We start from the raw sequence: 16,334 nt of genomic DNA on the forward strand, positions 1-16,334 counted from the left end.
GGAAGTCGAGCTCATCCTATGAAGCCCCCGTTGGAAAAACTATGAAAGTTGTTTGGAATAAAGGAAACAGCAGAGGGAGAACCCCCCCTATCCACATCGACGGGACAGCAGTGGAGAAGGTAGAAAGTTTTAAGTTCCTCGGCGTACACATCACGGACAAACTGAAATGTTCCACCCACACAGATAGCGTGGTGAAAAAGGCGTAACAGCGCCTCTTCAACCTCAGGAGGCTGAAGAAATTTGGCTTGTTGCCTAAAACTCTCAAACTTTTACAGATGCACAATTGAGAGCATCCTGTCGGGCTGTAATCACCGCCTGGTACAGCAACTGCACCGCCCACAACCGCAAGGCTCTCCAGAGGGTGGTGCGGTCTGCACAACGCATCACTGTGGGAAAACTACCTGCCCTCCAGGACACCTACACCACCCGATGTAACAGGAAAGCCAAAAAGATCACCAAGGACAACAGCTACCCGAGCCACTGCCTGTTCATCCTGCTACCATCCGGAAGGCGAGGTCAGTACAGGTGCATCAAAGCTGGGACCGAGAGACTGAAAAACAGCTTCTATCTCAAGGCCATCAGACTGTTAAACAGCCATCACTAAACACAAAGAGGCTGCACAAACAAACAATATTTTATACCATCTATTGGATCTTGCCTATGATGCTCTGTCATTGCTCATCCATTTATTTATATGTATATATTCTTATTCCATTCCTTCACTTAGATGTGTGTATTAGGTAGTTGCTGTAGAATTGTTAGATTACATGTTGGATATTGCTGCACTGCCGGAACTAGAAGCACAAGCATTTCGCTACACTCGCATTAACATCTGCTAACCATGTGTATGTGACCAATAAAATGTGATTTGATGATCGTGGATTGGTCTAATGGGGGAAATATAAACGGTGGTGAAAAATCAAGCTACACTACTTTCAGATAATTTCCATTTCAAACTGTTGAAACGTCAGTTAACTGTGGCCTATATACGCAAGGCCTATTTTGTGGTTGTTTGCGAATAACACTCTGGTGAGATGGATGACCACAAATAGAGCTTCTACATGCACTGAAAATGTCCTCGTCGAGATTGATCCGTTTGTGATGTTGAGATTGTGATGCCTACAACAAGCCTACAACACATAGGGGCCTATTTGTTGGCCCAAATATCTCCACGGTGAACAAACGAGAGGAACCAACTGGCACGACGTCTCGTTCACCTGTGGCGAAGGAAACGTTCCAAAATAGCTTATTAGGATAAGGTGAAAACTAGATCCACCCGAAACAAACCTAGGGCTCTAAAGGACTGAATATCAGCTGTCTTTGAATGAAAGGCAAATGCCAGTACAATGGAGCTCGCCGATTGTCTTTTAAAGCTATACGAACGATCCAATGTTTTTGAAACAGCTGACAGACATTTCCCTAATATTTGAGACTTGTTATTGAGTTTTTACCTGAAATTGTAACATTCTGAAATTGTCGCAATGGCGGAAACCTATCCTCCCCACCAAAGCATGTAAAATGTAGATCATACAAATAGGATATGTTTTTTCATTTGTAACATTGTGTGGTGATTTCAGAGGTGGCACCAAAAAAATCCCTTAAAGTACTACTCAAGTAATTTTTCGGGGGTCTCTGTACTTTAATTTACTATTTTATATTTTTGACAACTTTTACTTGTACTCCACTACTTTCCTAAAGACAATAAGGTACTTTTTACTCCATACATTTCCTCTGACACAGCAAAGTACTCGTTAAATTTAGAATGCTTAGCAGGACAGGAAAATGGTCCAATTCGCGCACCTATCAAGAGAACATCCCTGGTCATCCCTACTGCCTCTGATCTGGCGGACTCACTAAACACACATGCTTCATTTGTAAATTAGGTCGTGTTGGAGTGTGCCCCTGGCTATCAGTAAATAAATAAATAAATACAAATTGTGCCGTCTGGTTTGCTTAATATACAGAATGTGAAATAATTTATACATACTTATACTTTTTAAACAAAAGCATATTTTAGCAGTGACAATGACTTTTGATACTTGAGTAAAAGTAATTGGTTTAAATATACTTAAGCACTATTTTACTGAGTGACTTTCACTTGAGTCTTTTTCTATTAAGGTATCTTTACTTTTACTCAAGTATGACAATTGGGTACTTTTCCCACCCCTGACTGCAGTTTAAAGTTTGTATGAGAGGGTTAAATCGTACATTTTTGATCGGCTAACGTTACTGGACGAAGACATGCTTTTAGCAACTCTGCTTAAGTCATGAAGCTAAAATTTAATGAGTGTAGCCACTGACCACTGATTAAAAGCGGTGGTTCGCGCTTTCAGTTTTGCGCGATTGCTGCCATCAATCCACGGTTTCTGGTTGGGGAAGGTTTTAATACTCGCCGTGGGTACAACATCAACGATCCACTTGCTAATAAACTCGCTCACCGGATCAATGTTGTTCTTCGACGCTATTCGGAACATATCCCAGTCCTCGTGATCGAAGCAATCTTGAAGCGTGGAATCAGATTGGTCGGACCAGCGTTGAACAGACCTGAGCATGGCCGTTTCCTGTTCTAGTTTCTGTCAATAGGATGGGAGCAACAAAATGGAGTCATGGTCAGATTTGCCCGAAAGGAGGGCAAGGGAGGGCTTTGTATGTGTCGCAGAAGTTAGAGTAACAATGATCCAGGATTTTGCCAGCCCGGGTCGCGTATTTGATATGCTGATAAACTTTAGGGAGGCTTGTTTTCAGATTAGCCTTGTTAAAATCCCCAGCTACAATAAATGCAGCCTCGGGATATGTGGTTTCCAGTTTACATAGAATCCAATGAAGTTCTTTCAGGGCTGTCGAGGAATCTGCTTGGGGAGGGTATACACGACTGTGATTATAAGCGAAGAGAATTATCTTGGTAGATAATGCGGTCGGCATTTGATTCTAAAGAATTCTAGGTCAGGTGAACAAAAGGACTTCAGTTCCAGTACGTTGTTATGATAACACCACGACTCGTTAATCATAACGTTTGTTTCTGTCTGTGCGAAGAACGAAGGAGACTGTACCGACTCTGATAACAAATCCCAAGTGAGCTATGTTTCTGTGAAGCAGAGAATGATGCAATCTCTGATGTCTCTCTGGAAGGCAACCCTTGCTCGGATTTCGTCTACCTTGTTGTCAAGAGACTGGACATTGGCGAGTAGTATATTCGGGAGCGGTGGGCGATGTGCCCGTCTACGGAGCCTGACCAGAAGACCGCTCCGTCTGCCCCTTCTGCGGTGCCGCTGTTTTGGTTCGCCTGCTGGGATCCGATCCATTGTCCTGGGTGGTGGACCAAACAGAGGATCCGCTTCGGGAAAGTAGTATTCCTGGTCGTAATGTTGGTAAGTTGACGTTGCTCTTATATCCAATAGTTACTCCCGGCTGTATGTAATAAGACTTAAGATTTCCTGGGGTAACAGTGTAAGAAATAATAAAATAAAAAAATACTGCATAGTTTCCTAAGAACGCGAAGCGAGGCGGACATCTCTGTCGGCGCCGGATGTTTATGTGGATATATTGAAGCAACATCTCAAGACATCAGTCAGGGAGTTAAAGCATGGTCGCAAATCGGTCTTCCAAATGGACAATGACCCCAAGCATACTTCCAAAGTTGTGTCAAATTGGCTTAAGGACAACAAAGTCAAGGTATTGGAGTGGCCATCACAAAGCCCTGACCTCAATCCTATAGAAAATTTGTAGGCAGAACTGAAAAAGCATGTGCGAGCAAGGAGGCCTACAAACCTGACTCAGTTACAACAGCTCTGTCAGGAGGAATGGGCCAAAATAAACCCAACTTATTGTGGGAAGCTTGTGGAAGGCTACCTGAAACGTTTGACCCAAGTTAAATAATTTAAAGGCAATGCTACCAAATACTAATTGAGCGTATGTAAACTTCTGACCCATTGGTAATGTGATGAAATAAATAAAAGCTGAAATAAATCTCTCTACACTATAATTCTGACATTTCACATTCTTAAAATAAAGTGGTGATCCAAACTGACCTAAAACAGGGAATTTTAACTGTCAGGAATTGTGAAAAACTGAGATTAAATGGATTTGGCTAAGGTGTATGTAAACTTCCGACTTCAACTGTATATGGATGGGTAGATGGATGACCCCCTCTGAGGTTGCCCTCCCTCTCACCTCTTCCTGGCGCAGGCCGTCAATGAGCTCCATGACCTTGGTGAAGTGGTGGCAGCGGTTGGAGTGGTCCACAATGTGAGTGGGGAAGGGCTGGTTCTGCCAGTGTCTCCATTCCCACAGAGACAGCTCCCTGGTTGGCCCGCTGGAGAGCAGCTCCACCTACAGCCACATACACAACATAATCATAAAATATACCACTTAGCAGATATTATCCAAAGAGATAATGGGGCAGCAGGTAGTGGTTAGCTCGTTGGGCCAGTAACCGAAAGGTTGGTGGATCGAATCCCTGAGCTGACAAGGTAAAAATCTGTCGTTCTGCCCCTGAACAAGGCAGGGCCACTGTTCCTAGGCCGTCATTGTAAATAAGAATTTGTTCTTAACTGACCTGGCTAGTTACATAAAGGTTAAATATATATTTTTTAATCTAAGATACGTGAGTGCATACATTTGTAGTGTGTGTGTGTGTGTGTGTGTGTGTGTGTGTGTGTGTGTGTGTGTGTGTGTGTTTGTGCGTGTGTGACTGACCAATGTGTTTGATCCGTGCAAGAATTTAACCCATGACTCACCCGAGGTGGCGAGCCTTCCTGTTTTGAGAGGAAGCGGGACCGTCTTAGAATGGGTGGAGCCTCCCCCTCCCCCAGTTTCATCGTAGACTCCCAGTGAGTGAGCTCAGAGGGGCTAAGGAAGCCATCCTTCTTCACACTCTCCTGGTGCCCGACTGGATCATTAAAACACAAGGGGGAAGCCGTCTTTATACTCCAAAGCTGAGAGAGGCCCGTTGTCTGTCTTTCAACTGTTACAAAAGCTTACAATACAGGTACACGGAGAGCCAATACATACACTACCGTTCAAAAGTTTGGGGTCACGTAGAAATGTCCTTGCTTTTGAAAGAAAAGCAACATTTTTTGTCCATTAAAATAACATCAAATTAATCAGAAATACAGTGTAGATTTTGTTTATGTTGTAAATGACTATTGCAGCTGGAAACAGCAGCCCATTATCAGCAACCATCACTCCTGTGTTCCAATGGCACGTTGTGTTAGCTAATCCAAGTTTGTCATTTTAAAAGGCTAATTGATCATTAGAAAACCCTTTTGCAATTATCTTAGCACAGCTGAAAACAGTTGTGCTGATTTAAAGAAGCAATAAATCTGGCCTTCTTTAGACTAGTTGAGTATCTGGAGCATCAGCACTTGTGGGCTTGATTACAGGCTCAAAATGGCCAGAAACAAAGCACTTTCTTCTGAAACTCGTCAGTCTATTCTTGTTCTGAGACATGAAGGCTATTCCATGTGAGAACGCTGTGTACTACTCCATTCACAGAACAGCGCAAATGGGCTCCAACCAGAATAGAAAGAGGAGTGAGAGGCCCTGGTGCACAACTTAGCAAGAGGACAAGTATATTAAAGTGTCTAGTTTGAGAAACAGACGCCTCACAAATGCTCAACTGGCATCTTCATTAAGTAGTACCCGCAAAACACTAGTCTCAACGTCAACAGTGAAGAGGCAACCCCCGAGATGCTGGCCTTCTAGGCAGAGTTGCAAAGAAAAAGCCATATCTCAGACTGGCCAATAAAAAGAAAAGATTAAGATGGGCAAAAGAACACAGACACTGGACAGAGGAACTCGGCCAGCATTCTGGAGTCGCCTTTTCACTGTTGACATTGAGACTGGTTTCTGACAAGTTTCAGAAGAAAGTTCTTTCTGGCCATTTTGAGCCTGTAATCGAACCCACAAATGCCGATGCTCCAGATACTCAACTAGTCTAAAGAAGGCCAGATTTATGGCTTCTTTAAATCACCACAACCGTTTTCAGCTGTGCTAACATAATTGCAAAAGCGTTTTCTAATGATCAATTAGCCTTTTAAAATGATAAACTTGGATTAGCTAACACAATGTGCCATTGGAACACAGGAGTGATGGTTGCAGATAATGGACCTCTGTACGCCTTTCCATTTTTCATTTAAAATCAGCCGTTTCCAGCTAAAATAGTCATTTACAACATTAACAATGTCTACACTGTATTTCTGATCACTTTTATGTTATTTTAATAGACCAATTTTTTTTTAATTTTCTTTCAAAAGCAAGGACATTTCTAAGTGACCCCAAACTTTTGAACAGTAGTGTATGTCAAATGAAAAATATTTAGTTAAATGCAAACACTGCTCTGCTCTGGACAAGATGCCCAAATATTTGGAGCACAGTGATAACAACACCAAGACTATTATCTATGAGAGTCTTTGCTGTCGGTTCGATTCAATCACAGACATACCAAGATGCGGAAGAATAAAGGACTCACGTTGGCCCTCCAAGGAGTGGGACCTGCGCCCCCTCCAACCCCCGGCGAGCCGCCCGCTGCTCTCCCGGTGGTCAAATTGGCCACAGGTGATGTGCATCTTGTGCAGGGCGGGATGCACCCCGTCGGGCAGCATGCGGGGGTTGTGGGGGAACATGTGGAAACTGTGGCTGTTCCCCACGATAGACTTGTACACCTTGCGCTTGTTGCTCTGGCTCTGGTTATAGGTCTGAGGGGGAAACAAAAGATGTCCGACAAAGAGTCGGGTGGTTGCAGATTAGGGGGTCGGCGCTCAAACAAAGAGTGTTTCAAAACGTAGTCAAGATGATTTAAAGCTATTTCATGCTTACAATGCGTTCAGAACGTTTTCCCACTTTTCCCACATTTTGTCGTGTTACAGCCTGAATTTTAAAAAGTATGAATTTTTAATGTGTCGTCACTGGCCTACACACAATACCCGATGGTGTCAAAGTGATTTGCTTAACAAGTCACATAATAAGTTGCATGGACTCACTCTGTGTGCAATAAGTGTCTAACATGAACTTTTTAATTGACTACCTCACATCTCTGTACCTCACACATGCAATTATCTAGAAGATCCCTCAGTCAAGCGGTGAATTTCTAACACGGATTCAACCACAAAGACCAGGAGGTTTTCCAATGCCTCACAAAGACCAGGAGGTTTTCCAATGCCTCACAAAGACGGGTATCTATTGATCGATGGGTAAAAATAAAAATAAAAAACATTGAATATCCCTTTGAGAATGTTTGCTGTTAATTACACTTTGTAAGACCCTGTACACCCTGTCACTACAAGGATACAGGTGTCCTTCATAACTAAAGGATTTCACCATATGGCCAATGGTGACTTTAAAACAGAGTTTCATGGCTGTGAAAGGAGAAAACTAAGGATGGATCAACAACATTGTAGTTACTCCACAATACTAACCTAATTGACAGAGTGAAAAGAAGGAAGCCTGCACAGAATAACAAATATTCCAAAACATGCATCCTGTTTGCAACAAGGCACTGAATTAGTACTGCAATAAATGTGGCAAAGCAATTAACTTTTAGTCCTAAATACAAACTGTTATGTTTGGGGCAAATCCGATACAACACAAACTTCTAAAAAACTTGTTTTCACAATTATGAGGTATTGTGTGTAGATGGGCGAGAGGATATATATATATATATATATATATATTTTTTTTTTTTTAATCCATATTGAATTTAGGCTGTAACACAACAAAATGGGGAATAAGTCAACGAGTATGAATACTTTCTGATAGCACTGTATCTGTTAATTCTAGACGCAACTCTAGAGCAAAATGTTTTTGGCGGTTGATCAATGTGTGACGAAACAGGATAAGCATGGATTCTTAAAGCAGTGCCAGGTAACACAAAGTGCACTTGAGGATGTTTGGTCTATCTTCGCACAACAAAAGGAAACCAATATAAAACGGTGAGATGCCTGGGAAGGAGCCAGACACTTGTAAACACTAGACAGAGACTCCAGAGCCAAAAGCCGTCAGACACAAAAGACTGGACCCGGTTGGGGGTTGTGGAATTTGGTATTTTGAAAGAGTGGAAACACAGCTAGGTCTAGAGCACACTTTGTACCTCAGTCTCGCCCGCTCTATTCAACTGTCTAAATAAATTAATACGATGGAAAAAAATAAGGACATTCCATTGACCTGGTCCTAGTGCCATCTTGCTAACCCTTATGTTAATTGCCATGCCAAACATAAACACGTTTGGCATGACAACAATCATAGGAATGACCGTAGAGGTACAGCGCAAACAGATGTGGGACCATTCCTAAGATTCCAAAGGCAGGAGTTGTCTCTCACTCTCTCCTCTCGTCCCTCGGCCAAGATGACCACTATGCGACCCTGGCGTTTGCGTCCGGTGCGGCCCATGCGCTGAACCAGGCGGATGGGACTCTTCTGGGCGTCGAAGCACACGATGAGGTCCACCTCGCCGATGTCCAGCCCCTCCTCACCCACGCAGGTGGACACCAGGGTGTTGAAGCCCCCCTCCCGAAACATCCGCATCACCTTCGGTACAGAAATCGATACATTTTATCAGGATTACAGAAATGTTCACTGTGCCTGTATGTGAAGTCAATCTTAAACATGCATGTCTGTTCTGTCAAGTCATGTGGTTCTAATGATTTAGTGGGTAAGAGCATGGTGATGGCAACACGAGGGTTGTGGAATCGACTCCAGCATGGGGTCAGGGCCACAAATACTGAATATGAGTCACTGAATGGTGCGGAATTACCATATTTGCGTGCACACACACACCTGTGAATATATACTGTACTTTGTTTGCATCAATAAATGACTGAACCATTATACTGGTAATTGAATCCAGCACAGTTTAGGATTAAGGTAAATGTTTCCTTGTACAGCAGCTCTCATGAAGGCACAGAGCTGAAGGCACAGTGCTACTGTACTCTGTGACATCATGTCCTCGGTGCCTCAGGGAGTTGAAGAGGAGCTGAGCAGGCCTATGCATTAACTGCGTGTCTCTGTACAAAACAGAAGCCTTAAAATATTCAGGAGTCGGGACCAATGCAATTTATCGACGACCTGCAGAGGCATGATACTTATGAGCGGCATAACATTTTGTGCTAAAGTACAAATGGGGGGGGGGGGGGGGGGGGACCAGCTAGTTCTTCAAACGCTACTGTCGGCTATGTTCCTGTAAGTTAATGGTGGGTGCTACATTTAGCCTAGAGGCTAACAGTTTAGCAATTCAATTGATTTGCTGGTGGTTTTTGAAGAACATAAAACATATCATTTATATATAATCTTTACCTGAACTGGCTGTTTTCTTTCTTTATCGTAAATCGCCTTACCTTCTCCATTGTATACAGGCCTACCTACGTTATGTTATACCTATGGTACAGGTGTGAAAATATATTTCTACCAGCACACCAGTCTCCCATACCCTAACTATGCAAATTAATCAACAAAACTCTTTGGGTCTCCTTAACGTACATATTGTCATGAATTTTACTTGTGATTTCAACTTGAATGTGTTATTGTGTATGTATTGTAATATCCATGTATTTCAGTATATTTGACTGCCAATGTGAATATCAGTACATTTAAATAAATAAATTAAACAAAATATTGGCAGCTCGCCAACACACAGTGACAAGACAGAGCAGGATGTGTTAACTATCTAAGCTAAGCATACACCCTGTCTGCCAGTCAGGAATAGAGAAGGCTGAGGGCCTGAGAAGACAAAGCCTAATATGGTCAATGTTGTAGCCGTCTCCAGGACAACAAAAAAAAACACCTTAGCTTCAGTCAGAGCTGCTAAGCAACCACATTTTTGGATAACATTGAATGTTTGTGCCGTTTAGCTTTGCTCAATACAGGTATTTGGGAGGCACTTTCCAGTGTGTCCTTTGTTGGTTCATTTGGCCCAAATCCCAGTACAAGTACAATGTAAACCAAGCCATGTTAATCAAATACTACCCTTTTTAATGACATTATCCTGGCGTTACCTTGAGCTTGTGTCATCAGTCTTGTCACCTGGTGTGACAGTGGCACATGCATTCTGTTTTTTAGTATTTATCAAAATCAAATCGCATTTTATTTGCCACATGCGCCGAACACAACAGGTGTAGACCTTACAGTGAAATGCTTACTCACAAGCCTTTAACCAACAATGCAGTTTTATGAAAAATAAATGTTAAAGAAAGTATTTACTAAAATGTAAAAAAATGCTAAAAAAAAATATTAAAGAGCAACAATACAATAACAGTAACGAGGCTATATACAGAGGTTACGGGTACAGAGTCAATGTGTGGCGGCGCGGGTTAGTCGAGGTAATATCAGACCTCTTCTTGAGGAGATAGGACGCATAGAAGGAGGTAAGTGAAGAGAGGGGTTGTAACAAAGCAGCCGTGGGTCTGGGATTCAAAGCAACACGGCAACATACTCGCGCAGGCCTATGCACTGAAGGTGGTGGTCCAAAAGAGTTCTTCGACTGTACACATGGGAAAACCCTTTGAAGAACCCTTTTGGGTTACAGGTAGGACGCTCTGTGAAAAAGTTCTTCCATGTAGACAATCGAATAACCCCGTTAGGTTCTGGATAGAACATAGAGTGTTTTTACCTCCAGCTGCTCCTTCTGGGTGAACCCTTTGACCCCCTTCCCTGCCGAGGCCTGGCCCATAAACGTCATGACTTTGACCAGGGGCAGGTGGCGATTTAACATGGCGGCAATCTCCTGCACACTCTCCCGGAACGACGAAAAGATCATCACACGTGTGCTCACTTCCTGGGGCCCAGAGCCTGGACCAATCAAAGAGGAGAGGGAAAAGAGGTTACTTACAAGCAATGGAAAGGGGGCAACCAGCGCTCACTTCATGTAGTTGGAAATTCAGTATACGTCTTAATTTCCTTTTAGGCAACATTTCCTACTGAAATACACACTGCATACATTTGGTTAGTGCCATCCTCAGTGCGTGTGTGTGCTCTTACAACCGATGAACTGCTTATTAAGTGCATCTGATACTACTCAAAGCAAATACGGACTAACAACACCTGGAGCACACTGACTTTAACCATGCCATTCAAGCCTGCGGTTTACCTCGGCTCTAGTTAAATATCTTAAAAGGATGAGTCATCGCTAAGAGTCGGGTGCAGTTAGTCGCTACTAACAAGACAGTAAATTACCAGTGCTGGAGCTCTCAGCCCATGTTTTAAAGTGCCCTAGCACTACCTCCTCAAGCTTCTGCAGTTTGGGGTGGCTGTAGATGAAGGGCTCCTCGGGGCCTGGAAGCAAAGCGCAATACACGACAATCAGGTCCGTCAGGGCCCACGACACCCTTCATAATAAACATTCACAATTAGGAGAAGCATTGGTAACGCTTGTTTTTTTTTTTTACAGCCAGCTGTTGAACAGGTAGTTATTTAGAAATGACTTGTTACAATGGTACTTGACTAATAATTGCGTAATAATTACACTCTGGTTTCTTTGAGATTCATCGACACAAGCATCACTATGCACCATTTGGTACCAGGTAGTTCTTTGAGGTAAGTACCAAAAAAATACTTATTGTTACCACAGTTTCTTAGTATTCACCATGTAAATACCAGGAAAGTACCAGCCTGGCTGTAAAATAAAGTGTTATCATGTGGCTTCAAAAACTGTAGGAACAGGGCTGTAGGAACGGTATCCTACCGGTGGGCTTTACAAACATGGCCGCCATCTCCTGGTACAGGTCCATGAAGGTGGCGTTGCGCTGTAGCTCGTTCCTGGCTCGAGACTTCTCTGAGTTGGCATAAATAGAGAAATCACCTGAGCAGAATGCTAGCTATCACTTGAGTGAGTGAGTGAGTGAGTGAGTGAGTGAGTGAGTAGGGAGGTGCCTCCTACCTACCTTTGGTGCCATCCATGATGCCCTGGACATAGAGGAAGAGGGAGCGCAGGCCCATTTGGAGCAGCAGCTCGTAGCCATGGTACAGGCTGATACACAGGGCAAAGTCCCCCTCCAGAACCCCTTGCTGAGCCCCCTGTTAACAGCCAGGACCACAAAGAGAGGCTTAATGTGTATAGCTTGACTTAATTTGACAGCAAGACATAACATGATGTAACTTGACATCGATTTGCAAGTCAATTTGACATTGGATTTCCATCGCAAAACAGCTTGATCATAGAAGAAAATGAATAGGGGTTACTCTGAGGACATTCCTGCTCCAAAAAAGATGAGCATTGGTTGGCTATGTGTTACAAAATGTTCATAAAGTTATTAAAAGTATAGTGCAAGTCAAGGATTGCCTTTCTCACTGTGTGTGTGTCGTGTGGTGGTGGTGTGTGGTGGCACTGTGTGCCTGCATGCATCCGTGTGTATACCGCACCATGACGTGGGGCGGAGGGTTCTTGCGGAACTGTTCCCGGGCCAGGATGAGCTGGTACTTGGTGAGGGAGCGCAAGTCATGGTGAGACATCGCCCTGTTCTGGATCAGACGGCCCGTGAACCGTTCCAGTACCTGGAACAACAATGGGCGACACAGACAGGATAAGTTGAGCGCCTACTTCAACAGACGCAATACAAAACCGAAGAAGGCTCTGCAATTATCTGTTCCCTATTTTTTCTGTTTGTGGCCACAATAATCATATCCTTTAATCTTCCCAGCAGGAGATTGAAGTCTCCAACAGGAAGCCCTGGAACCAGTGTGACTGCAATTATTCAGAATAAGATAAGTCAATTATAGGCTGGTATAGAAGAAAAATAAGAAAATAATGCTTTGTATGGAGTCCTCGATTCCCATAAGTCGCTACTCACATTATTTACAGAACCGATAATTCCAGTGACCTTTTACATCGCAAAAGCATATTAGATAGATACCAATCGAAGATTGGGTGCGTTCTCAGCCCTCTCCTGTACTCCCCGTTCACCCATGACTGCGTGGCCATGCACGCCTCCAACCCAATCATCAAGTTTGCAGACGACACTACAGTGGTAGGCTTGATTACCAACGACGAGACGGCCTACAGGGAGGAGGTGAGGGCCTTCGGAGTGTGGTGTCAGGAAAATGACCTCACACTCAACGTCAACAAAACAAAGGAGATGATCGTGGAAATGATGATCTTCAGGAAACAGCAGAGGGAGAACCCCCCTATCCAAATCAATGGGACAGTAGTGGAGAATGTGGAAAGTTTCAAGTTCCTCGGCGTACACATCACGGAAAAACTGAATTGGTCCACCCACACAGACAGCGTGGTGAAGAAGGCGTAACGGCACCTCTTCAACCTCAGGAGGCTGAAGAAATTGGTCTTGTCACCAAAAACACTCAAACTTTTACAGTTGCACAATCGAGAGCATCCTGTCAGGCTGTATCACCATCTGGTTCGGCAACTGCTCCGCCCACAACCATAAGGCTTTCCAGAGGGTAGCATCACCGGGGGCAAACTACCTGCCCTCCAGGACACCTACACCACTCGATGTCACAAGAAGCCCAAAAAGATCAAGGACAACCTGAGCCACTGCCTCTTCACCCACTATCATCCAGAAAGCGAGGCCAGTACAGATGCATCAAAGCTGGGACCGAGAGACTGAAAAACAGCTTCTATCTCAAGGCCATCAGACTGTTAAACAGCCATGACTAACATTGAGTGGCTGCTGCCAACATACTGACTCAAATCTCTAGTCACTTTAATAATTAAAAATTGGATGTAATAAATGTATCACTAGTCACTTTAACCAATGCTACGTTATATAATGTTTACATACCCTACATTACTCATCTCATATGCATATACTGTACTCTATACCATCTACTGACGTTCGGCCATTGCTAATCCATATTTATATGTACATATTCTTATTAATTCCTTTACACTCGTGTGCAAAAGGTACTTGTTAGATATTACTGCATGGTCAGAACTAGAAGCACAAGCATTTTGCTACACTCACATTAACATCTGCTAACCATGTGTATGTGATCAATAAAATTTGATGTCTGTTGACAATATAATGGCATAATGATCCACAGTGGGTGAAGGTCAGAGCCACATCTCTTTATTTGACTCTGGCAAAGGTGTTTTATAGTGTGCAGCTATTGAAATCCATCATGAGTTTAATTGCCAGGGTTAGAGGCCCTTTAAGCCCCTTCTACAGATTCTATTTCTATGGCTGCATCCACGTCGCCCAGCAATTAAGGTACAAGATGGTGCCAATAGACATGGTCGCCCTGTTCATGGCTCCTAAGCAACTTTGTTACAAGCATTTCGCTACACCCGCAACAACATCTGCTAAATATGTGTATGCGATCAATACATTTTAAATTATTTGAACAATTAAAGATCCCCTGAATCAAAACCTGCTTTGAGCAGTTGTGTCTGTCACTTGTGTGTACTTAACCAGAGTGTATGTTTATGTTTAGTGCGCGATGACAGACCAAACATTCAGGTTTTTTTTTTTTTCTTCTCTTCTGGGTTTTCTCCCAAACATTCTGTGTTAATTTGCCGCCAGAATCATCTCATCTGCGCTTCTGCCAAAACTTCACACAGCAGATGTCAGGACTCATGGTTGGAGCAGAGTAACAAACACAGCAGACAGACTGTGCATGTTTCCATGCTCATACTAATGCATGCCCAATACATTACTTATTTCTAAGTATACTGAACAAAAATAAACGCAACATGTAAAGTGTTGGTATCATGTTTCATGAGCTGAAATAAAAGATCCCAGAAATTTCCATACGCATAAAAAGCGTACTTCTCTCAAATTTTGGGCGCAAATTTATTTACATCCCTGTTATTGAGCATTTCTCCCGTGCCAAGATAATCCATCCATCCAGGTGTTGCATATCAAGAATCTGATTAAACAGAATGATAATTATACAGGTGCACCTTGTGCTGGGGACAATAAAAGGCCACTTTAAAAATGTGCAGCTTTGTCTCACAAAACAATGCCACAGATGTCTCAAGTTGAGGGAGCGTGCAATTGGCAGCTGATGAAACTGGGTTTACACAACTGAAGAATTTCTTCAAACTGTCAGAAACTGTCTCAGGGAAGCTCATTTGCATGCTCGTTGTCCTCACCAGGGTCTTGACCTGTAGCGTCGCTAGCTGATGTCAACGTTGTGAACAGAGTAACCCATGGTAGTGTTGGGGTAATGGTATGGGCAGGCATAACCTACGGACAACAAACACAATTGCATTTTATCGATGGCAATTTGAATGCACAGAGATATCGTGACAAGATCCTGAGGCCCATTGTCATGCCATTCATCTTCAGCCATCACCACGTTTCAGCATATAATGCACAGCCCCACATCGCAAGGATCTGTACACAATTCCTGGAAGCTGAAAATATCCCAGTTCTTCCATGGCCTGCATTCTCCCCAGACACGTCACCCATTGAGCACGTTTGGGATGCTCTGGATCGACGTGCACGACAGCATGTTCCAGTTCCCGCCAATATCCAGCAACTTCGCACAGCCATTGAAGAGTAGGACAACATTCCACAGGTCACAATCAACAGCGTGATCAACTCTATGCGAAGGAGATGTGTCACGCTGCATGAGGCAAATGGTGGTCACACCAGATACTGATTGGGTATCTGATCCATGCCACCTTTTTTTTAAGGTATCTGTGATCAACAGATGCATATCTGTATTCCCAGTCATGCAAAATCCATAGATTAGGGCCTAATGAATTTATTTAAAATTGACTGACTTCCTTATATGGAACTGTAACTCAGTAAAATCTCTGAAATGGTTGCATGTTGCGTTTATATTTTTGTTCAGTGTAGTATGCTAGTGACCGTCCGTTGACCTGAAGAAAGGTCATAGGTAAAGCAAGTGAATTAAAGGTGAAGCAACAGGGCAAGGTGCACAGGGGGTGGGGGCCCTGGGTGCACATTTTGGTTTTGCCCTAGCACTACACAGCTGATTCAAATAACCAACTCATCCTCAAGCTTTGATTATTTGAATCAGCTGTGTAGTGCTTCAACCAAAACGTGGATAATTTTTTATTTATTCTCATTATAACCCATATATTATCATTATAGTCTAAAGACCAGCTTTCCCATGAGCTCCATTTCAGACACCCACCAGTTGGCAGACAGAACTCATGAGCTGCAGGAACGGGAGGATGGTGAGTACTGCAACCCACAACACTGACAGCTCGTGTTCATATACAGTGGCATTATGAAGCCATTCAAATTTAGTGGAAGGAAAGAGAAGATAAGCGGAGTGGGCAGGGAACCGTTGAGCGAAGCGAGCATGGGCCTGGGAGCTGAACAGGGACTAAAGTTGGGGAAAGCGGAATTTTATGCAAATCTTCCGCGATATCGCGGTGTGAGTGACCAATCAAAGCTCGCCATAACTTTCAGCCC

At 43.4% G+C, this 16,334-nt stretch overlaps 1 protein-coding gene across 5 annotated transcripts in view; it reads right to left on the minus strand.

Moving 5' to 3' along the window:
- Positions 1 to 16,334, minus strand: part of fancm (FA complementation group M) — a 68,289-nt gene that overhangs the window by 29,639 nt on the left and 22,316 nt on the right. For all 5 annotated transcript variants that reach the window (XM_021584384.2, XM_021584383.2, XM_021584382.2 and 2 more), the window contains 9 exons: positions 12,349 to 12,480; positions 11,871 to 12,003; positions 11,672 to 11,761; positions 11,164 to 11,262; positions 10,601 to 10,779; positions 8,317 to 8,523; positions 6,470 to 6,695; positions 4,737 to 4,888; positions 4,171 to 4,329 (listed from right to left, as the gene is read on the minus strand). In XM_021584384.2, the coding sequence (XP_021440059.2) occupies positions 4,171 to 4,329; positions 4,737 to 4,888; positions 6,470 to 6,695; positions 8,317 to 8,523; positions 10,601 to 10,779; positions 11,164 to 11,262; positions 11,672 to 11,761; positions 11,871 to 12,003; positions 12,349 to 12,480 (1,377 nt within the window). The remainder of the gene's footprint in view (positions 1 to 4,170; positions 4,330 to 4,736; positions 4,889 to 6,469; positions 6,696 to 8,316; positions 8,524 to 10,600; positions 10,780 to 11,163; positions 11,263 to 11,671; positions 11,762 to 11,870; positions 12,004 to 12,348; positions 12,481 to 16,334) is intronic.

Source organism: Oncorhynchus mykiss, chromosome 25, assembly GCF_013265735.2.
Source record: "Oncorhynchus mykiss isolate Arlee chromosome 25, USDA_OmykA_1.1, whole genome shotgun sequence".
NCBI lineage: Eukaryota > Metazoa > Chordata > Actinopteri > Salmoniformes > Salmonidae > Oncorhynchus > Oncorhynchus mykiss.